Below are 24,293 nucleotides of genomic sequence, written 5' to 3' on the forward strand. Positions count from 1 at the left end.
GGTCTGTGTGAGTGTGTTACCTGATGGATCTACCACATGCACAGTATGTTTTGTAAATACATCTACAAATATGATTTCTTCTCCTGATCCTCCATGAGCAAGGCTGGCGGATGTAATGTTTGGGTTACAATCGGAATTGGCCACCGCTCGACAGGAGCGTGAGACGGCTAGATCTGAGGCTCGGGTGAGACGGCCAGAGATACCGGTGGGGTCTCGGGAGATGTCTAGGACCTTGCAAAGGTCCAAGTCTAGTTCGGGTCACAAAGATATTTGTCATTTGTCTTACAATTTACCAGTTTCTGCTATGTTGCATTCTGACGATGCCAGACCTCACTTCGCAAGATGAACATGAGGAGGGTGAGGTGGGCCAGGAGTCAGATAGTGAGGATACTGACAGCCCGGCCATTGATAATCTCATCAGGGCAGTACGTCAGACTCTGAATTTTACAGATACTGAAGAACCTCATTCAAATGATGAGGTGTTATTTGCTAAACGACAGATCTCCGGTGTGTTTTCCTTATTCAGAGTCTCTTAATAAGCAGTTAACAGAGGCATGGAAGAATCCGGATAAACGGTTTTTTGTACCTCGCCGGTTTCTGTCTAGTTACCAGTTTCCAGAGTCTGTGACATCTAAATGGGAGAATCCTCCGACAGTGGATTCGTCGGTGTCAAAACTTTCTAAAAAGTTAACCATTCCAGTACCAACTGCTACTACGCTTAAAGACCCGTCAGTGCGTAAGCTAGAAGCTATGCTAAAGTCAATGTATACAGCAGCAGGGGTGCTGCTTAGACCTGCTTTGGTTGGAATTTGGGTAAATAAGGCTGTAATTATATGGATAACAGCTCAGGTCGGCACTACAAGACGACCACCTTATACTTCTCGCTGATCACATCTGTGAATCTGCTGAGTATCTATGTACAGCTTCTATGGACGTCTGCCAGGTTAGTTCTAGCCTTTCAGTTTCACTAGTTGCACGACGTGCACTCTGGCTGCGTTCTTGGCAGGCGGAGGCAGAGTCCAAACGAGGAATAGAAGCATTGCCTTACGCTGGAGAGATATTATTTGGTTCTGAATTGGACAAATTGATTTCTCAGGCCACTGGGGGAAAGTGTGTTTTCCTACTATTGCCTACACAGGCTCCTAAACTAAAATATTCAGGTCCAGCTTTCAAATCCTTTAGACCTCAGTCCTTTTGAGGCCGGGCTAGAGGAATAACCACACACAGTAGACATGGTAGAGGACGTGGTTTTCAACAAACTACCAACCGTCGTCAGGACGCTAAGACCACCGACAATCCAGTGGCATGACGGGCTCCCAGCCCATCTCGGATCTTCAGTTGTGGGGGCACGCCTTCAGACGTTCCATTTGGTGTGGTTTCAGACATCCACAGATGGGTGGATCTGCAATTTAGTGTTAAAAGGCTACAAAATAGAGTTCGATTGTCTCTCACCAAAGCGCTTTTTCAAGACAGGTTTGCCTGTGTCAGAAGACAAAAAGGCGGTTCTGCAGATCGCGATTCAGTCTATGCTAGATTCAGCAGTTCTGATCCCGGTCCCAGTTCACCAACAGGGTAAAGGTCATTATTCCAGTCTTTTTGTAGTACCAAAGCCAGATGGCTCTGTCAGACCGATATTGAACCTAAAGGGGCTCAATCAGTACGTCACTTACTACAGATTCAAGATGGAATCCCTGTGGTCAGTAATTGCAGGTTTAGAGCCACAGGAATTCATGATTGCGCTGGATCTCAAGGATGCGTACTTGCACATTCCAATTTGGAAACTGCATCAGATGTTCTTACGGTTTGCAGTACAGCAAAACCATTATCAATTCCAGGCTCTACCGTTTGGCCTCTCGTCAGCGCCTTGGGTATTCACCAAAGTGATGGCTGTGATGATAGCTCATCTCAGATCACTGGGAGTGATAATAGTTCCGTAGTTAGAAGATCTGCTCATCAAAGCTCCGTCTCCACAGATACTCCTTCAACATGCCTTACTGACGTACAATGTGCTAGTTCAGCACGGTTGGATTGTCAACTTCAAGAAATCAAACCTGATTCTGTCTCAAAGACTTCAATTCCTAGGAATGATTCTCGTTACGGTGGATCAAATAATTTTACCTGCCAGAACAGAAGGTACAGAGTATCCGTCATCTGGTACAGTTGGTGCTCAAACCACACACAGTCTCTGTGCATTTGTGCATTCGACTATTAAGAAAGATGGTGGCATCAAGATTCCCCTCCGACAGGCTGTAAAATACACCACTTGGTATAATCTTGAATCACTTATCCTAGGTCACCCGCCTTTCTAGGAATTGTTAAACTGACATGGTTTGTAACCTGTTTTTTCCTTTGCCTGACCATTAATGTTTATTTTTCTATTATGCCATGTTGACTTACTAACATAATTTTCAGTTGTCATATACTGTAATGTATGCTTATATTTTTTGGAAATGTCCAATAAAACATTAAAAAAAAAAAAAAAAAGAAAGATGGTGGCGGCTTTTGAAGCGCTCCAGTTCGGAAGATTTCACTCACGTCCTTTTCAAATGGATGTTCCCGCACAATGGTCAGGCTCGCATCTACATATTCACCAGATGGTGCGGTTGTCTCCACGGGCCAGAGTATCACTACTCTGGTGGCTCCAAGTACACAATCTCACTGCTGGAAAAAGGTTCGGCATCTGGAATTGGATAATTCTAACGACGGAAGCAAGTCTCAGAGGTTGGGGAGCTGTGGTCCAAAATTGTCAGCTTCAGGGTCTCTGGTCAGATCGCGAAAGATTGCTGTCAATAAATGTCCTGGAACTCAGGATAATTTACAACGCGCTGCGACAAGCAGTGCACATGCTCCGGTCTCAGACTGTCCAGGTGCAGTCAGACAACGCAACGGCAGTCGCATACATCAACAAACAAGGAGGAACTCGAAGCAGCATGGCCATGCGGGATGTTGCTCGAATCCTCAATTGGGCTGAGCATCACCAGGTGATATTGTCGGCAGTGTTCATTCCGGGAGTGGACAACTGGGAGGCGGATTATCTCAGCCATCAGGATTTTCATCCAGGAAAATGGGCATTAAATCCAGAAGTGTTTCACATGTTGGTCCAGCGGTGGGGTTACCCACAGGTGAATCTAATGGCATCTAACCAAAATCATCAAACACCCCAGTATGTGTCCAGAACACGAGATCCAAAGGCAGTGGCAGCTCTCACGATCGCGTGGCCGTACAGGAGTCGTTACACGTTTAAACGTCACTGGTACAGGGGGCATTACGTGTGTAAGCGTCACTGGTACAGGGGGCGTTACATGTGTATGCTGTTACGTGTGTAAGCGTAACTAATACAGGGGGCGTTACATGGATAAGCGTTACTGGTACTGGGATGTTACGTGTGTAAGCAACACTACTATAAGGGGCGTTACGTGTGTATGCATCACTGGTACAGGGTGGCGTTACAATGTGTAGGCGTTATGTCATTGGTAAAGTGGGTGTTACGTGTGTAAGCATCACTGGTACAGGGGGCTTTGCGTGTTTGTAAGCGTCACTGCTACAGGGAGTGTTGCGTGTGTAAGCGTCACTGCTACAGGGGGCGTTACGTGTGTAAGCATCACTAGTACAGGGGGCGTTATGCGTGTAAGCGTCACTGGTACAGGTGGTGTTACGCGTGTAAGCGTCACTGGTACAGGTGGTGTTACGCGTGTAAGCGTCACTGGTACAGGGGGCGTTACATGTGTATACGTCACTGGTACAGGGTGGCGTTACGTGTGTAGGCGTTACGTCATTGGTAAAGTGGGCGTTACGTGTGTAAGCGTCACTGGTACAGGGGCGTTACGTGTGTAAGCGTCACTGGTACAGGGGCGTTACGTGTGTAAGCGTCACTGGTACAGGGGGGCGTTACATGTGAAAGCGTCACTGGTACAGGGGCATTACGTGTGTAAGCAGCACTACTACAAGGAGCATTATGTGTATATGTGTCACTGCTTTGTAAAGTATGGGAGGGCTCAAATTTATAGTTTGCAGGAGGGCGCCGAACACACCTAGCACCGGCCCTGTCCCCAAGAGTACTCCAGTGCCCCCTGTGGATTCAAAGAAAAGGATTTATCTGGTACCAAAATCCTATTTTCTTCAATACCTGCAACACCTCAAATACGGTCGTCTGGTCATAGAAGTGCATGGCAAAATAACAGACAAGGAAGATAAAAAATATAAAGCAATAGATGTTTTTATGTTTCAGGGAGACATTTATGCATATATAGATAAATGTATTCTGAAGGTGAAAGAACTTAGGTGCTGAAGCATGCCTTTCCACTGTGCAACGTACACAAATCTAGCAATATTATTTTTTTATTGTGAAAGCAATATTCAACATTAAAGAAACGATACCTGGAATCTCAAACCACGATGATACGCTTAATAGTGTATCATCAAATTTCATTCAAGCACATGGATTTCCTCATATATGCAGTGCAACACGGATCGCGAGAACCAGAGCCGCTCTGCATATGGAAGCAGAAATCCTAGCTTTTTGCACATTTAAGGCTGTAAAACAGGTTGACTCTGCTTCAGTGCACTGTATGCAGGATACATACAAAAGTAAGCTGTGCATGTGTTGCAAATCCATATTCTCCGTGACGCTTCATTCATTTTACAAATTGTGACACACAATACAAAAAAAGGCAAAAAGTGTACTGAGAATCCCCCTAACATCCACAAAATTATAAATGTGTACATCTTCTTAAGGCACTACTCTCCTTCATTTTCACAAAAAATTTTTTTTTTACCAAAATACAGAGTGATTTTGATGAAAGAGGTCAGGCCAACACTTGTTCATTTCTGGCAAAATGTCCTGTAAGAAAGGAAAAAAAAATCTAAATGTAACTTCACTGCAATATAAGTGTTTAAAAGTGATAAGCAGGGCAAATCTGTCACAAAACTACAAAAGACAACTAATATATAGTGAATTCTAAATTAAAATAAAAAAAATACTAGCTCTTTATGAAATTTTCAATTATTAGATCACAAATTAACTTCTGAAAAAGCCTTAGAGCAACATGCCAGCATACAATAGTCAGGGGGTCAACTAACGGGAGTTAAGCTGTCCACACATACAGCTGCAACAGATAGTGATCCAAAAACAGGATTTTGGTACTTACCGGTAAACCATTTCTCCGATTCCATAGAAGACACTGGAAGCTTATGACAGTGTTGTATAGACAGATGGATAAGTGGAGTCAGCACTTTAAATTTACAAGTGTGACTGGCTACTCCACTCTATGCCTCCCCCCAGCCCAGTTCAAGAAACTGAGCCCTTGGAGCTAGGGAAGATACAGAACTTTAGAGTAGGAGGTTAAACACATGAATGATGTCTTAAAACAATCTGCAAAAACAGATGCAGTCACAACTGAGAGCCAAACATTCTATGGCAGGAGAAGCAGTGCAGTCCAGTGTCCCCTATGGATTTGGAGAAATGGATTTACAGGTAAGTAACAAAATACTGTTTTCTCCGGCAGGGTCCACAGGTTTTCCACAGGATAACAATGGGATATGATGGAGCGACAGCGGATTGGCAACAATCGATCAAAGCTTTCTGGCCTCCCAGGATGCAACGGGCCCGTCCATATATCCCCGCCCACTGGCTCAGGCAAACCATGGTCAGAGGGCTGCTGGTTTTTTAGCAGCCCTAAGCTTTCTTATTTTATTTTTATAGTCTTACTAGATTTTTTGAGTGAGCTTTCTAAACAGCGTCTTATATGCTTAGAAAGAGTCGCTCCAACAACTCTCCGCCGGGTCGCGACAGCGCTTACCCACGATTACAGTGCTGTTTCGGCGGACGTTTTTGTCGGATATACTAGCAGGTCCAGCAGACGTTACCAGGCTGTGGCCGGAGCACGGGGAGAAAGTAAGGCATCAATTCCGCTTAGTAGGGGAATACAGACACAACCGCACTGTATTGGGAGGAGACTACCAAACAGTAGCTGACGCGGCTGCCACCGCGGGTGTACCAGGATCTTAGGCACCAGGAATAGCATGAGGGCGCGCTTCCTAGGGTTGATGTCAGCAGGGGGAGTCAGACGCTCTCCTGGTCACCCCTCCCCGGTTCATGACCAGTTTCCGCCGAGTCTCCCGCCATGAACTGTTTCCTCGCTTCCATCCCAGACGCTACCACGAGGGGGCTCGGTCGCAGCATAGGCGGCTGTGTGACCAGTGCGTCTGTGTTCACTGAGCGCTACCACGAGGGGACCCGGTCGCAGCATAGGTGGCTGTGTGACCGGTGCATCTGGGTTCATTAAGCGTCTGTGTTCACCATAGGTTCATGGAGCGGCAGTGTACACTAGTAGCGTCTGGATACACTCAGCGCTCGCTAACGTATTGATCGATCCTGGAAGCGAGGAGAGTCTCCCTGTATCCCATTCTACTGAGTACGGGATATACAGCACTAAATCTCTATCTACTTTTTTGAGTACTAATAGTTAGATAAGTACCTATTGCATGAGTCTGTATACATTTACTGTGGTTTCTTTCGCATTGCGTCTGAATACGTTAGATCTGTTCAAACAGGATTCAGTAATATGTGCTCCTACATACTTAAAAATAGGATTTTAATACCTACCGGTAAATCCTTTTCTCTTGGTCCGTAGAGGATGCTGGGGACTCCGTAAGGACAAAGGGGTATAGACGGGATCCGCAGGAGACATGGGCACAATATAAGACTTTGAATGGGTGTGAACTGGCTCCTCCCTCTATGCCCCTCCTCCAGACCTCAGTTAGAAAACTGTGCCCAGGGAGATGGACATTTCGAGGAAAGAATTTATTGTTTAAACACGGTGAGTGTCATACCAGCTCACACCTCGAACATACCTCAGAACGTGGTATTCAATAGAACACCAGCCAAGGCATGAAAAATTACACAGCCACATGCTGAGCGAATATGTAACACAACCTGTGTGTCAACCCAAACAATACGAAGATACCGCATGCCATGGCATGAACAACGTCAGTAACAGCCTGACAGAAAAGAAACACAACAAGAGTGTAACCATAGCCAATAACTGCAGACACAGTACGCACTGGGACGGGAGCCCGGCATCCTCTACGGACTAAGAGAAAAGGATTTACCGGTAGGTATTAAAATCCTATTTTCTCATACGTCCTAGAGGATGCTGGGGACTCCATAAGGACCATGGGGTTTATACCAAAGCTCCAGACCGGGCAGGAGAGTGCGGACGACTCTGCAGCACCAATTGAGCAAACATGAGGTCCCCATCAGCCAGGGTATCAAACTTGTAGAGCTTAGCAAAGGTGTTTGAACCCGACCAAGTAGCCGCTCGGCAAAGTTAAACCGCCAAGACACCTCGGGCATCCGCCCAAGAAGGGCCCATCCTCCAAGAATGGGTCTCCCCCGACTTCGGTAACGGCAATCCAGCCGTAGAACTAGCACGCCGAATCGTATCACAGATCCAGCGTGTAACAGACTGCATAGACGCAGGCGCCCCTATCACGCTGGGAGCATACCGGACTAACAGAGCCTCTGTTTCCCCAATCTGAGCCCAATTGGCGACATAAGTATTCAAAGCCCTGACTACATCGAGAGACTTTGTATCAGCCAATGCTGAAGTTACCACAGGCATCAAAATATGCTGGTTTCTGCGAAACACAGAAAACCCCTTTTGGCAGAACTACTATCCGAGTTCTCAATTCTATCCACTTGGAAGATCAAACAGGGGCTCTTGTGAGACAAAGCCGCTATTTCCGACACCCGCCTTGCGGTCGCCCAAAGGCAATAGCATGACCACTCTCCAAGAGAGAAAATTTTAACACAACCTTTAATAAAGGTTCCAATCAGTGTGACACAAGAAACGCAACACCACGTCAAGATCCCACTGTGCCAATGGGGGCATAAATGGAGGTTGGATGTGCAGTATTCCTTTCACGAAAGACTGAACTTCCGGAAAGGTGGCCAATTCTGTTTTTTTGGGGGTTTTTTAAAGAAAATTTATAAGGCCAAAACTGCCCTGAAACGGAGCCTAACTTTAGGCCTGCATCCACACCTGCTTGCAAAGAATGGAGAAAAACGACTCAGCTGAAAGTCTTCCGTAGGAGCCTTCTTGGATTCACACCAAGACACATATTTACGCCAAATACGGTGGTAAAGCTTTGCCGTTACTTCTTTTCTAGCCTGAAGAAGTGTGGAAATGACTTCACTGGGAATACCCTTTCGGGCTAGGATATGGCGTTCAACCGCCACGCCGTCAAACGCAGCCACGGTAAGTCTTGATACACGCCCGGATCTTGCTGTAACAGTTCCTCACGTAGAGGTAGAGGCCAGGGATCTTCTATGAGTAAATCTTGAAGAACTGGATACCAAGCCCTCCTTGGCTAGACCAAAACAATGAGGATCGCCTGAACCTCTGTTCTTCTTACGTTTATCACCTTCAGAAGAGTGAAAACAGAGGGGACACATAGACCGACTGAAAACACCCAAGGTGTCACGAGGGCGTCCACTGCTATAGCTTGAGTGTCCCTTGACCTGGAACAATATCCCTGAGGTCTCTCGTTGAGGCGAGACGCCAACATGCCCAATTGAGGCACTCCTCAAAGACTTGTCACTTCTGTGAAACTTCTCGATGACGACTGTATTTCTCCCGGATGGAGATCGCATTTGCAGAGGAAATTTATTTCTCCATCGTTTACGTCCGGAACGAAGACTGCTAATATAACGTTTACCAGTCTTTCCACCCAGCGGAAAACTATTTTGGCTTCTGCCATTGCCGCTTTGCTCCTTGTTCCGCCCTAGCGGCTTACTTACGCCACTGCTGTCAAGTCGTCCGACAGAATTAACACGGGCAGATCACGAAGAATATGTTCGTTGAAAATAGCTCTTAATTCAATAAAGCTTATTGCAGACAAGCTTCGCAGCTTGACCTTTTCCTCTGGAAATACTTCCCATGCAAGGACTGCTCCCCAGCCTCGGAGATCTGCATACATGGACACCAGGATCTAATCCTGGATCCCGAACCTTCGTCCCTCTAGGAGGTGAGAACTGAGCAGATACCACAGGAGCGATATCCTGGCCATTAGGATTATATTCCGGTGCATGTGCCGGTGAGACCCGGACCACATTTCCAACTGGTCCCGTGAAAACCACTCTGGCAGTTGACCTGCTCACCGAAAAGGCCTCTTAGGCTGCACCCATCTTCTTCATCAACAGAACATATTGATGGATTGTCACTGCAAATCTGATCCGACTCTGGATCCTCAGACCTCTTTCCACAGGAAAACACAGAACCTCAACCGTTCAGTATCTACTCTGATACCCACCTCCGACATCCGCATCGTTGGGAACAACAGCCATTCCCTGTGATGAAGAACAGTCAGAGAGAAACAACGATTTGCACCACTTGTTTCTTGACCTCACCTTAATCAGGAGAGTGTCTCAGTACAGAATAACAATGGCTCTTACTATTGAAAGAAAACCATCATACTGCCATCACTCCGATGAAATGGCAAAGACAATCCTGGATATCAACCCAGGTAAGCTGAATGCGGAGAAGAAACGCATTTAAACCCTTTTCTACCTTTACGTGCTGGAGCTCCCTGGCCTGAGAGACCTGTAGTTCAACTTCGTAAATAGAAAACTTTGTTTCTTCCTTTTTTTCTTTTTTCTTTTTTTTTACAGGGACAGCAGGACAATGTCCTGAACCTGACGCAACTCTGGTATAGCGTCGCGTACTACCTCCCCTTCCAGAGGGGATTCGGTAAGATCTATTTGAAAAATCAGTGAGGGGAATCATCTGTAAACTCCAGTATGTCCCCCTTTGGATTCTATTATTAACTCACAGGTCCAAGTCCATTCCCGGGCTGACTGAAGAGTATCAGACGAGTTCCCACCGCAGTGGGCTCCAGCCAGAAAGACCCAGCGACATGCGGTGGATGTGGTAGAAACAGAAGACAATATCCGCTTCTGCGAACCTAAGAAGGCTGCAGAGCTCTTAACTTTTCACCTTCCACTATCTTCACAGAAAGGGAAAAAAGAACGGTATCGAACCGGTTAAAATGACTGCATCCCACAAAAGAATGTGTCACCAACCGTTGTGAGGGAATCTAACTCACGAAGGTAAACTTACCAGTGGTATTCGTCGAGAGTGACTTAACTGAGGCATCCCCAAACAGCGGTACACCGTCACAGGGAAAAACTCCAGTATCTCTCGGAGTCAGCCTCAGCATTCCTCCAGCCACACCTACTGCAGACGCACGGCAGCCTGCCGCAGTGTTATAGAGAAGAACCAACACAAGAAACATCCCCTCTGTCTCTAGGGTAATTCTATCGGACGTCTTTCCGAATACAAGCACTCCCCCATGCGCATGTAATGCAAATAACTTCAAAGCATAGAAATAAAATATCACTTAGCTTCCTGTATACGATCCTTTGTGACAGGGCCCCGTGCCGACCAGGAGTTGACTTTCACAGTATAAAAGAATAAACACTCGGACTCCTCGTGAGGATCTGAGACCAACTCGTCACGGCCGACCTAGACCCATCATTGCAGCCCGGGGTGGGTTATCTCAAGCTATTTCAGTGTATCTTGACAGTGTATTACAGCCGTATATTAGGAATCATCCCAGATATTTGTTGGATAAGACTTCTCTGCTGGTTAAATTAATAGCTCTCCCTAGGCTTGAGTCTGACATTGTAATGTTTACCATTGATGTAACCAGCCTATACACTGTCATACCGCATGATTTGGGTCTGGCAGCGGTGGGCCGTTTCCTTAATGGGCTGGTTACATATAATGGTCCAGAAATTTCGTTTTTGCTGTCTTTGTTACAGTTTGTTCTAACACGTAATTTATTTTTATACAATGGGTCATTCTATCTGCAGCTCATTGGTTGTGCTATGGGGGCGGCTGTAGCCCCCTCATATGCCAACATTTTCATGTTTGATGTAGAGCAATCTATATTTTTCTCAGATGTCTCCATTGCTAACAGGATCGTCTTTTTTTGTCGCTATATAGACGACTTGTTACTATTTTGGAAAGGTGACAGTAATGATTTGATTGATATTAATCTACACAATTCTAGTGACAGCCCTGTGAAGTTCACCTTTGATTGTAGCCCTACAGAGATTCATTTTTTAGATGTTGCTATATCTCTTCATGAGGGGCTAATCTCTACGAATCTCTACTCTAAGCCAACAGATCGCAATAATTTACTGTCTTCCAAGAGTTGTCATCCTAGGTCCCTTATTAGGGGTGTTCCCTATTCGCTATTTATTTGGGCAAGGCGTATTACATCGGATATTAAGCTTGCTGAAGCTCAAATTGATGTTCTGTTTAAAAGATTTTTGGACCGTGGGTATGATTTTGATCTATTACAGCAAGCTAAACTGAAGGTTTTGAGTATTGAAAGAGAGTCGTTATTGCAACCTAAGATTGATAAGAACAAGAAGATCTTACCGTGGGTTACACAATTTACACTGGCAAGTCCAACCATAAATAAGGTTTCTAAGAAATTATGGCCCATTATTAAGTCTGATCCTGATTGCAATTTATCTGATACCCAGCTTATGGCATGCTATGAGCATGGTCGCAACTTGCGCGACATTTTAGTTAAATCTGACATTTCTGAGCCTACTCCAAGTATCTACAGAGGCAAGTTAGGTTGCATTCGCTGTACATGTGTTACGTGTAAATTTTTAATTCCAGGTGAGATATTTTACCATCCACACACTGGTAAAGAATTATACATTCGACATAGACTTACGTGTAATTCTAAATTAACAGTGTACCAGATACTATGCCCTTGTGGTCTTTCCTATATAGGAAAATTTAAAGAGCGTCCATTTAAAGAACGGATGGCTGCATATCGGTCATCTATCAAATCCGCTTTAAGTACAGGCACGAGTGATCAGCCAGTTGCGAGACATTTCGCACTGGCCTCACATAATTTGACCGCCCTCAAATATCGCATGATTAATCATGTGCTTCCATCTTTGAGGGGTGGTAATCGTGGTCTCAAACTATTACAGTGCGAGGCACGTTGGATTTTTCGCCTCGGGACGCTAGCTCCCAGAGGTTTAAATGAACACTCTGGTATTAATTTGCTGGCTAATAGCGGTTAAAAAACTATGTGCTGTAGTCGTATGCAGTATTAGCCTTACAGATTGCTAATAGGGATTGTAGTATGATATGCCATTACCATGTTCTATGTATGTTTTGCTCTTTTTACTATATAGTTCGTAGTGATAATTTAGATGGTTTAATGTTTAACCTATTTTAATACATGTAATATCTGTTATTTGTTTTGATTGAACATCTATGATTAAGAAGTATTCCAGCTTCAGCCGTTCAGTTAGTGCGTTTATGTATATGTTGTTTTCCGTTGCTATGGTGATGGTCTATTCACGCGATGCCTGGCTTACTCTCGTAGAATGCCATGACGTCATTTTGAGTGCGCGTCCGCCGGGTGTGCAGTCCCACCGCGACGTTGGCGCCACACTGGGTGTTACCTGCTTTATAAGGTGAGCTATTTGTGTTGTGTATTGTACTACCTGATGAAAATGCCTAAGCAATAAAAGGCATTGAAACGTTGTGTATCAAGTTTGTTTCCTGTGGAAATCATTGGAGTGCCGCACCATTTTTGGAGTATATCAAGTTGTTTGTGAGGACACCCAGTGTATTACTCTATCAAGTGGCTGTGCCGGACCCCTGCCTGTTGTCTATATATATATATATATATATATATATATTAGTGGTGGGCAACGATTAAAATTTCTAATCGCGATTAATCGCATGATTTTCTCAGATTAATCACGATTAATCGCATTGTTATGTGCAAAACTGGATCAGCAAAGAGGCATAGAAAGGAGAGGGGGGGGGGGCAGAGAGGAGATAGAGAAGTACAGAGGAGAGAAAGAAAGAGGCACAGAGTGGAGAGAAATGTTAGAGAGGCATAGAAAGGAGAGAAAGAGGGGGCAGAGCGGAGAGAACGAGAGAGGGACAGAGAGGAGAGAGAGGGGCACAGAGAGGAGAGAGGGGAGAGAGAAGCAGAGAGAGGAGATAAAGAGAGGCACAGAGAGGAGAGAGGGGGCACAGAGAGGAGAGAGTGGAGAGAGAAGCAGAGAGAGGAGATAAAGAGAGGCACAGAGAGGAGAGAGTGGAGAGAGAAGCAGAGAGAGGAGATAAAGAGAGGCACAGAGAGGAGAGAGTGGAGAGAGAAGCAGAGAGAGGAGATAAAGAGAGCCACAGAGAGGAGAGAGGGGGCACAGAGAGGAGAGAGGGGAGAGAGAAGCAGAGAGAGGAGATAAAGAGAGGCACAGAGAGGAGAGAGGGGGCACAGAGATGAGAGAGGGGAGAGAGAAGCAGAGAGAGGAGATAAAGAGAGGCACAGAGAGGAGAGAGAGGGGCACAGAGAGGAGAGAGGGGAGAGAGAAGCAGAGAGAAGAGATAAAGAGAGGCACAGAGAGGAGAGAGGGGGCACAGAGAGGAGAGAGTGGAGAGAGAAGCAGAGAGAGGAGATAAAGAGAGGCACAGAGAGGAGAGAGGGGGCACAGAGAGGAGAGAGTGGAGGGAGAAGCAGAGAGAGGAGATAAAGAGAGGCACAGAGAGGAGAGAGGGGGCACAGAGAGGAGAGAGTGGAGAGAGAAGCAGAGAGAGGAGATAAAGAGAGGCACGGAGAGGAGAGAGTGGAGAGAGAAGCAGAGAGAGGAGATAAAGAGAGGCACAGAGAGGAGAGAGGGGGCACAGAGATGAGAGAGGGGAGAGAGAAGCAGAGAGAGGAGATAAAGAGAGGCACAGAGAGGAGAGAGAGGGGCACAGAGAGGAGAGAGGGGAGAGAGAAGCAGAGAGAAGAGATAAAGAGAGGCACAGAGAGGAGAGAGGGGGGCACAGAGAGGAGAGAGTGGAGAGAGAAGCAGAGAGAGGAGATAAAGAGAGGCACAGAGAGGAGAGAGTGGAGAGAGAAGCAGAGAGAGGAGATAAAGAGAGGCACAGAGAGGAGAGAGGGGGCACAGAGAGGAGAGAGGGGAGAGAGAAGCAGAGAGAGGAGATAAAGAGAGGCACAGAGAGGAGAGAGGGGGCACAGAGATGAGAGAGGGGAGAGAGAAGCAGAGAGAGGAGATAAAGAGAGGCACAGAGAGGAGAGAGAGGGGCACAGAGAGGAGAGAGGGGAGAGAGAAGCAGAGAGAAGAGATAAAGAGAGGCACAGAGAGGAGAGAGGGGGCACAGAGAGGAGAGAGTGGAGAGAGAAGCAGAGAGAGGAGATAAAGAGAGGCACAGAGAGGAGAGAGGGGGCACAGAGAGGAGAGAGTGGAGGGAGAAGCAGAGAGAGGAGATAAAGAGAGGCACAGAGAGGAGAGAGTGGAGAGAGAAGCAGAGAGAGGAGATAAAGAGAGGCACGGAGAGGAGAGAGTGGAGAGAGAAGCAGAGAGAGGAGATAAAGAGAGGCACAGAGAGGAGAGAGGGGGCACAGAGATGAGAGAGGGGAGAGAGAAGCAGAGAGAGGAGATAAAGAGAGGCACAGAGAGGAGAGAGAGGGGCACAGAGAGGAGAGAGGGGAGAGAGAAGCAGAGAGAAGAGATAAAGAGAGGCACAGAGAGGAGAGAGGGGGGCACAGAGAGGAGAGAGTGGAGAGAGAAGCAGAGAGAGGAGATAAAGAGAGGCACAGAGAGGAGAGAGGGGGCACAGAGAGGAGAGAGTGGAGGGAGAAGCAGAGAGAGGAGATAAAGAGAGGCACAGAGAGGAGAGAGGGGGCACAGAGAGGAGAGAGTGGAGGGAGAAGCAGAGAGAGGAGATAAAGAGAGGCACAGAGAGGAGAGAGGGGGCACAGAGAGGAGAGAGTGGAGGGAGAAGCAGAGAGAGGAGATAAAGAGAGGCACAGAGAGGAGAGAGGGGGCACAGAGAGGAGAGAGGGGAAAGAGAAGCAGAGAGAGGAGATAAAGAGAGGCACAGAGAGGAGAGAGGGGGCACAGAGAGGAGAGAGTGGAGGGAGAAGCAGAGAGAGGAGATAAAGAGAGGCACAGAGAGGAGAGAGTGGAGAGAGAAGCAGAGAGAGGAGATAAAGAGAGGCACAGAGAGGAGAGAGGGGGCAGAGATGAGAGAGAGGAGATAAAGAGTGGCAGAGAGGAGAGAGAAGGGCACAGAGATGAGAGAGAGGAGATAAAGAGTGGCAGAGAGGAGAGAGAAGGGCACAGAGATGAGAGAGAGGAGATAAAGAGTGGCACAGGGAGGAGAGAGAGGGGGGGGGGGCAGAGAGGGGAGAGAAAGAAGCATAGAGAGAAGGGGGAGGTCAATGAGATTGCATGGATTCATCGGTACAGCTAAAATAAACCTAGCTAAAATGAGATTGTGCTAATTCATGCTCCTCTATTTCACATAACTGGATGCATACTCCTGTAGCTTAACATTTCCTGGGACTCTCCTGTCCAGCACTGCACACACAGATGTTAATGACAGCAAACAGGAGAGCAAGATGGGAGCTGCTGTCCTCCTACTACTCATTGCTGTCACTGGCAACTCCCCCACACTCACCTGCCCCGCAGCCCAGCACTGAGTTCCTGTGTATAACAGTGATGGAGAGATCCGCTGACACGGTGTGCTGCATGGGATGTATGACATCCCCGTCCCGCGCCACCTTGCTGCTGTCTGCAGGCTCATCAGGAGGGAAGGGGCTGTATCCAGAGGCGGGTGCCGGGCGGCCGCAGCACGGAACCGATGGGCAATAGCGGAGCTGGAAGCGCAACAGGAATCCTGATTGGCTCCCGGTGCACACGTGAAGCTGTGCAGTGTAGAGGACGGAAGCACAGGAGCTGACGTGTAGAGGTGAGGCTGACAGCCGGGACCAGCAGGGAGTAGGAGGGGCACAACATGCACTCTGCTGCGGCTACATTCACTGACTGCACAAAGTGGAGGATGTAATGTGTGGTCTTTCACCTGACCGCACATCACACCTCTGCTCCTCCTATACATGATCAGCGCCTCTCTATGTTTGGGGGGGGGGGCGAGCTGCCCCCTTGACCCCCCCCCCCAGATCCGACGCCCCTGGGTGGACGTGCTGCGAGAGGATGATTGTCGGCGTTAAAATAATTGTCGCCGTTAATTAATGCGTTAACAAGATATTAACGCGTTAACTTGCCCAGCCCTAATATATATATGAGGACATTTGAGAAAATGTGTTTGTAGTTGATGATGTGCTCATATGACTAATATATAACATGTGACTGACTGCTAGTGTGATTGCTGACTTTACTATATGTTGTCAGTTGTTTCTTCTGATCCCCAATGCTGGTGCATGGGTAGGGTCAGATTGTATTTCACTTTAGAAGGTTTAAAGTGATTACAGTCACAAATTGTGTAGTACACTTTGAAAGTGCTAATTATTTATCATGTCTAAGAGTGGCAAAGGTGACGAGGGTACACTTACAGCAATACCAACACTCATATCATGTTTGTGTTGCAAAACTGTATTATCCTCTCGGGATCTGGTTTAGGATTCTGACGCTAGCCTGGGGATTCAATCTCCGGTTAGCGTCTGTGACCAGTGTAGGATATTAATATGCTGGCTCAGGACGCCCCTCATAGCGCCAACACTGTGTGCCGCTGAGCCTTCCCGGAGCGCAGCCTCTCAGAGCTGCGCTCCTACCCTTGTGCCGCCATATCTCGCCATCTTCTGATCTTCTGGCTCTGTAAGGGGGTGGCGACATGCTGCCGGGGTGAGCGATCCCCTGTGGCAAGGAACGTTCAATCCTCTCAGGAGCTCAGTTTCCTGTCAGCGGAGATAGTGGCTCAGACCCCGCAGGGCGGACACTACTCCCCCACTAAGTCCCTCGAAGTAGGGAGCCTATTACCAGCAGCATTCCTGTAAAATAATAAACTCTAAAATAAACTTTTACTAAAGAAGCTCTGGAGAGCTCCCCTAGCTGTGACCGGCTCCTCCGGGCACATTTTCTAAACGGAGTCTGGTAGGAGGGGCATAGAGGGAGGAGCCAGCCCACCCTCTCAAACTCTTAAAGTGCCAGTGGCTCCTAGTGGACCCGTCTATACCCCATGGTACTAATGTGGACCTCAGCATCCTCTAGGACGTAAGAGAAATGTAAAGTTATGCACTTTGGGACTAAGAATAAACATGCAACCTACCAATTAAATGGGGAAAGTATAGGGGAAACTGTATTAGAAAAGGATTTGGGGTTGTTCATTGATAGTAGATTTAGCAGCAACACACAATGTCAAAGTGCAGCAACAAAGGCAAATAAGGTGTTTGCATGCATTAAAACGGGAATTGAGACAAGAGATGAGAGCGTAATCCTACCACTGTACAAATTGTTGGTACGGCTGCATCTTGAGTATTGTGTACAGTTCTGGGCACCCCACTATACAAGAGACATGTTAGAACTTGAAAAGGTTCAGAGGCGAGCTACCAAATTGATGAAGGGGTTGGAGACACTGGACTATGAGGAGAGGCTTTCTAGGTTAGATATGTTTACACTAGAAATGAGACGACTAAGAGGAGATATGATTAATATTTACAAAAATATAAAGGGGCAATGGCCCTCATTCCGAGTTGTTCGCTCGCAAGGCGATTTTAGCAGTATTGCACACGCTAAGCCGCCGCCTACTGGGAGTGAATCTTAGCTTCTTAAAATTGCGAACGAAAGATTCGCAATATTGCGATTACACATCTCGTAGCAGTTTCAGAGTAGCTTCAGACTTACTCTGCATCTGCGATCAGTTCAGTGCTTATCGTTCCTGGTTTGACGTCACAAACACACCCAGCGTTCGCCCAGACACTCCTCCGTTTCTCCAGCCACTCCCGCGTTTTTTCCGGAAACGGTAGCGTTTTTTCCCACACGCCCATAAAACGGCCTGTTTCCGCCCAGTAACACCCATTTCCTGTCAATCACACTACGATCGCCTGAGCGAAGAAAAAGCCGTGAGTAAAAATCCAAACTTCATAGCAAATTTACTTGGCGCAGTCGCAGTGCGGACATTGCGGACATTGCGCATGCGCACTAAGCGGAAAAACGCTGCGATGCGAAGAAATTTTCCGAGCGAACGACTCGGAATGACCTCCAATATACGGAACTATCATGTGATTTGTTTACTAAGAGACCTCTACACAAAAAGTACAGACACCGCTAAGGCTTGAGGAGAGGAAATTTGTACTCAGCGCAGGAAGGGATTCTTCACTGTAAGGGCAATACGAATATGGAATACACTGCCAGAGAAGGTTGTAATGGCGGACTCAGTCGATGCGTTTAAAAATGGCTTACATAAATTTCTAACGGAAAAAGATATATGAGGATAATAAGATTTTACTTACCGGTAAATCTATTTCTCGTAGTCCGTAGAGGATGCTGGGACTCCGTAAGGACCATGGGGAATAGACGGGCTCCGCAGGAGATAGGGCACTTTAAGAAAGCTTTGGATTCTGGGTGTGCACTGGCTCCTCCCTCTATGACCCTCCTCTAGACCTCAGTTAGGGAAACTGTGCCCAGAGGAGATGGACAGTACGAGGAAGGATTTTTGTAAATCTAAGGGCGAGATTCATACCAGCCACACCAATCACACCGTATAACTTGTGATAACTTACCCAGTTAACAGTATGAACAACAAAATAGCCACGGTATCACCGAAAACTATAACATAACCCTTATGTAAGCAATAACTATATACAAGCCTTGCAGAAGAAGTCCGCACTTGGGACGAGCGCCCAGCATCCTCTACGGACTACGAGAAATAGATTTACCGGTAAGTAAAATCTTATTTTCTCTAACGTCCTTGAGGATGCTGGGACTCCGTAAGGACCATGGGGATTATACCAAAGCTCCCAAACGGGCGGGAGAGTGCGGATGACTCTGCAGCACCGATTGAGCAAACAGGAGGTCCTCCTCAGCCAGGGTATCAAACTTATAGAACTTTGCAAAGGTGTTTGTCCCCGACCAAGTAGCTGCTCGGCACAACTGTAATGCCGAGACCCCTCGGGCAGCCGCCCAAGAAGAGCCCACTTTCCTAGATTTCGGTAAAGGCAATCCTGCCGTAGAATGCGCCTGCTGAATCGTGTTACAGATCCAGCGAGCAATAGTCTGCTTTGAAGCAGGGGCGCCAACCTTGTTGGCCGCATACAGAACAAACAAAGCTTCAGTCTTCCTGATCCGAGCCGTTCTGGTCACATAAATCTTCAAAGCCCTGACTACATCCAGGGACTCAGAATCCTCCAAGTCCCATGTAGCCACAGGCACGACAATAGGTTGGTTCACATGAAAAGATGAGACCACTTTTGGCAGAAAGTGAGGACGAGTCCTCAACTCTGCCCTATCCACGTGAAAAACCAAGTATGGGCTTTTATGCGATAAAGCCGCCAATTCTGAAACACGTCTCGCCGAAGCTAACGCCAACAACATGACCACTTTCCAAGTGAGGTATTTTTAACTCCACAGTTTTAAGTGGTTCAAACCAAGGTGACTTGAGGAAACGTAACACCACGTTAAGATCCCAAGGCGCCACCGGAGGCACAAAGGGAGGCTAAATATGCAGCACCCCCTTCACAAAAGTCTGTACCTCAGGAAGAGAGGCTAATTCTCTTTGAAAGAAAATGGATAAGGCCGAAATCTGGACCTTTATGGACCCTAATTTTAGGCCCAAGGTCACTCCTGTTTGAAGGAAGTGAAGTAGACGGCCCAAATGGAACTCCTCCGTAGGAGCAGCTCTGGCCTCACACCAAGAAACATATTTACGCCATATACGGTGATAATGTTTTAACGTCACGTCTTTCCTAGCCTTGATCAGGGTATGAATGACTTCCTCCGAAATTCCTTTTTCCGCTAGGATCCGGCGTTCAACCGCCATGCCGTCAAATGCAGCCGCGGTAAGTCTTGGAACAGACAGGGCCCCTGCTGCAGCAGGTCCTGCCTTAGAGGAAGAGGCCACGGATCTTCTGTGAGCAACTCTTGTAGTTCCGGATACCAAGTCCTCCGTGGCCAATCTGGAACAATGAGGATTGTTCTGACCTTGCTTATTCTTATAATTCTCAACACCTTGGGTATGAGAGGAAGAGGAGGAAATACATAGACCGATCTGAACACCCAAGGTGTCACCAGAGCGTCTACCGCTACCGCCTGAGGGTCCCTTGACTTGGCGCAATACCACTTTAGCTTTTTGTTGAGACCGGACGCCATCATGTCTATGTGAGGCAGGCCCCACCGATCCGCGATCTGTGCAAAGACTTCTTGATGAAGTCCCCACTCCTCCGGATGCAGGTAGTGCCTGCTGAGGAAGTCCGCCTCCCAGTTGTCCACCCCCAGGATGAACACCGCGGACAGCGCGCTTACATGGCCTTCCGTCCAGCGTAGAATCCTGGTCGCTTCTGCCATGGCCACTCTGCTCCTTGTTCCACCTTGGCGGTTTATATGAGCCACTGCCGTGACATTGTCTGACTGAATCAGAACCGGTCTTCTCTGAAGTAAGTTCTCCGCTTGGCGCAGGGCGTTGTATATGGCCCTCAACTCCAGGCTTGACCAGAGACCTTGGAAATTTCTTCCCAGTGCCACTGCTCCCCAGCCTCGGAGGCTTGCGTCCGTGGTTACCAGGACCCAGTCCTGAATGCCGGACCTGCGACCCTCTAGAAGGTGAGCACTGTTCAGCCACCACAGGAGAGATACCCTGGTCCTGGTAGACAGGGTCACCCTTTGATGCATTTGTAAATGGGACTCGGACCACTTGTCCAAAAGGTCCCATTGAAAAGTCCTCGCATGGAATCTGCCGAAAGGGATGGCCTCATATGAAGCCACCATCTTCCCCAGGACCCGTGTGCACTGATGCACTGAAACCTTCTTTGGTTTCAATAGGTTCCTGACCATGGTCATGAGCTCCTGAACCTTTTCGATCGGAAGAAAAACCTTTTTCTGGTCTGTGTCTAGGATCAGGCCCAGAAAGGTCAGACGCGTTGTAGGAACTAGCTGGGACTTCGGTATATTGAGAATCCAGCCGTGTAGCTGCAACGTCTTCATGGACAGAGACACGCTGTCCAGCAACTTCTCCCGGGATCTCGCCTTTATTAGGAGATCGTCCAAGTATGGGATAATTGTGACCCCCTGCCTGCGCAGGAGCACCATCATTTCCGCCATTACCTTGGTGAAAATACTCGGGGCCGTGGAAAGCCCAAACGGCAACGTCTGAAATTGGTAGTGACAGTCCTGCACTGCAAATCTCAGGAATGCCTGATGAGGGGGGAATATTGGAACATGAAGGTATGCATCCTTTATGTCCAGGGACACCATCCAATCCCCCCCCTCCAGGCTGGCGATGACCGCCCGGAGTGATTCCATTTTGAACTTGAACCTTTTCAAGTACAAGTTCAGAGATTTCAGGTGTAAAATGGGCCTGACCAAACCGTCCGGTTTCAGGACCACAAACATGGTTGAATAATATCCCTCTCCCTGCTGGAGATGAGGAACTGTGACAATCACCTGTTGAACGTACAATTTTTGGATTGCTGTCAACACTGACTCCCTCTCTGACGGGGAAGTCGGCAGAGCCAATTTGAAAAACCGGCGAGGAGGCAAGTCTTCGAATTCCAGCCTGTATCCCTGAGCAACAATCTCTATTGCCCAGGGATCCACCTGCGATTGAACCCAGACGTGGCTGAAAAACCGAAGACGAGCCCCCACCAGATCTGCCTCCCCCCGGGAAGCCCCAGCGTCATGCGGTGGATTTTGCAGACGCAGGGGAGGACTTCTGCTCTTGGGAACTAGCTGTGTGCAGCTTCTTTCCCCTGCCTTTTCCTCTGGTAACGAAGGACGATCCCCGCACCTTCTTGTTTTTATTGGAACGAAAGGACTGCATTTGATAATGAGGTGCCTTCTTAGTATGCTGCGGGGGGACATAAGGTAAGAAATTCGACTTACCAGCTGTAGCCGTAGAGACTCGGTCCGAGAGGCCGTCTCCAAACAACTCCTCCCCCTTGTACGGCAAGGACTCCATGTGCCGCTTAGAATCGGCATCTCCCGTCCACTGCCGGGTCCACAGGAGTCGCCTAGCAGAAATAGACATAGCATTTATTCTGGAGTTTAAGAAACAAATGTCTCTCTGAGCATCTCTCATATACAAGGCAGCATCTCTGATATGCTCTATGGTCATTTGAATGGCATCCCTATCTAAAGGTGTCAATCTCCGCAGATAAGGAATCTGCCCATGCCACAACTGCACTACAAACCCAGGCCGACGCCATAGCCGGTCTAGCAATAGTACCAGAGTGAGTGTAAATGTGCTTCAAGGTAATTTCCTGCCTGCGATCAGCCGGTTCCTTGAGGGAAGCCGTATCCTGAGAAGGCAGTGCCACCTTTTTGGACAAGCGTGTCAGCGCCTTGTCCACTTTTGGTGAAGATTCCCAGCGTATCCTATCAGTTTGTGGAAAGGGATACGCCATAAGAATCCTTTTGGGAACTTGCGGTCTCCTATCTGGAGAGTCCCAAGCCTTTTCGCACAATTCACTTAACTCAAATGATGATGGAATAGTGACTTCAGGCTTTTTCTCTTTATACATGTGTACCCTCGTGTCAGGGACAGGGGGTTCCTCAGTAATATGCAAAACCTCTTTAATGGCCATAATCATGTACCGTATACCCTTAGCCACCTTCGGCTGTAATTTTGCATCTTCATAGTCGACACTAGAGTCAGAATCTGTGTCGGTATCTGTGTCATCGATCTGGGATATGGTGCACTTCTGAGACCCCGACGGGCCTGGCGCTACAGGGACAGGCATGGACTGGGTACCTGACTGATCCCTAGCTTCTGCCTTGTCTAACCTTTTATGCAATAGATTTACATTTGCATTCAAGACATTCAACATATCCACCCATTCCGGTGTCGGTGTTGCCGACGGCGACCTGACATTCAAGCACTCCCCCTCCACATTAAGCGAGCCTTCCTCGTCAAACATGTCGACACACGCGTACCAACACACTTTACACACACAGGGAACCCCTTTCCTGAAGACAGTATCCCTGTCAAGGCCCTTTGGAGAGACAGAGAGAGAGTATGCCAGCACACACCCCAGCGCAATAACCCTGGAGACTAACACAAAATGTTTTTCCCCAGCAGCGCTGTGTAATATGTAAACCGCCAATTATGTGCCCCCCCCTCTCTTTTAAGCACACTTTCACCGTGTAAGCAGGGGAGAGTCCGGGGAGCTTCCTCTCAGCAGTGCTGTGGAGAGAAAATGGCGCTGGTGAGTGCTGAGATAGAAGCCCCGCCCCCTCGACGGCGGGCTTCTGTCCCGCTCAAACTTAGGAAAATATGGCGGGGGCTCTTTTATATACATGTACAGAGCCCACCTGTACATGTATATAGTCTTTTTGCCATGCAGAGGTTTATATTGCTGCCCAGGGCGCCCCCCCCTGCGCCCTGCACCCTTACAGTGACCGGAGTGTGTGAGGTGTATGGGAGCAATGACGCACAGCTGCAGTGCTGTGCGTTACCTCAGTGAAGCTGAAGGCTTCTGCCGCCTGAGACGTCGTCTGACTTCTGTGCTTCTGGCTCTGTGAGGAGAACGGCGGCGCGGCTCCGGGGGTGGACGCCCAGTAAGAACCTGCGTTCACCCCCTCTGGAGCTAATGGTGTCCAGTAGCCGAGGAAGCAGAGCCTATCTTTAACAAGAAGGTCTGCTCCTCTCTCCCCAGTCCCTCGATGCAGGGAGCCTGTTGCCAGCAGTGCTCCCTGTGAAAAAGTAGTAAAAAGTAGAAGAAAAATCCAAACAAAAATGCTTTCAAGCAGAGAACTCTAGAGAGCTCTCTACAGTGCACCCATATTGCTCTGGGCACAGTGTAAAACTGAGGTCTGGAGGAGGGTCATAGAGGGAGGAGCCAGCGCACACCCAGAATCCAAAGCTTTCTTAAAGTGCCCTATCTCCTGCGGAGCCCGTCTATTCCCCATGGTCCTTACGGAGTCCCAGCATCCTCAAGGACGTTAGAGAAATAGCCTTAACATGAATAGAATAGGGAATACAATATAATTCAGGTTGAACTCGATGGACTATTTGTCTTTTTTCAATCTCACCTACTATGTTACTATCTAGTACAAAGTATAGTCAAAATCGTACATAGTCAAAATCGAAAGTACAGATAGTCAAAATTGGTGCTTCTGGGCTCTGGGGGGAGTTGAAGGGAAATCATAGTCAAAATCGGGCATAGCAAGGATCTCACCGTGTGTATGCACCTTGGTGGTCATTCAGAGTTGATCGCTCGCTAGCAGTTTTTAGCAGCCGTGCAAACGCATTGTCGCCGCCCACTGGGGAGTGTATTTTCGCTTTGCA

At 47.8% G+C, this 24,293-nt stretch overlaps 1 protein-coding gene across 3 annotated transcripts in view; it reads right to left on the reverse strand.

Annotated features, from left to right (window-relative positions):
* RNASET2 (ribonuclease T2) overlaps nt 1-24,293 on the reverse strand; it is a 206,181-nt gene that overhangs the window by 63,217 nt on the left and 118,671 nt on the right. For all 3 annotated transcript variants that reach the window (XM_063917598.1, XM_063917596.1, XM_063917597.1), the window contains one exon: nt 4,776-4,840. In XM_063917598.1, the coding sequence (XP_063773668.1) occupies nt 4,776-4,840 (65 nt within the window). The remainder of the gene's footprint in view (nt 1-4,775; nt 4,841-24,293) is intronic.

Source organism: Pseudophryne corroboree, chromosome 4 (genome assembly GCF_028390025.1).
Source record: "Pseudophryne corroboree isolate aPseCor3 chromosome 4, aPseCor3.hap2, whole genome shotgun sequence".
In the NCBI taxonomy this organism is placed as follows: Eukaryota; Metazoa; Chordata; class Amphibia; order Anura; family Myobatrachidae; genus Pseudophryne; species Pseudophryne corroboree.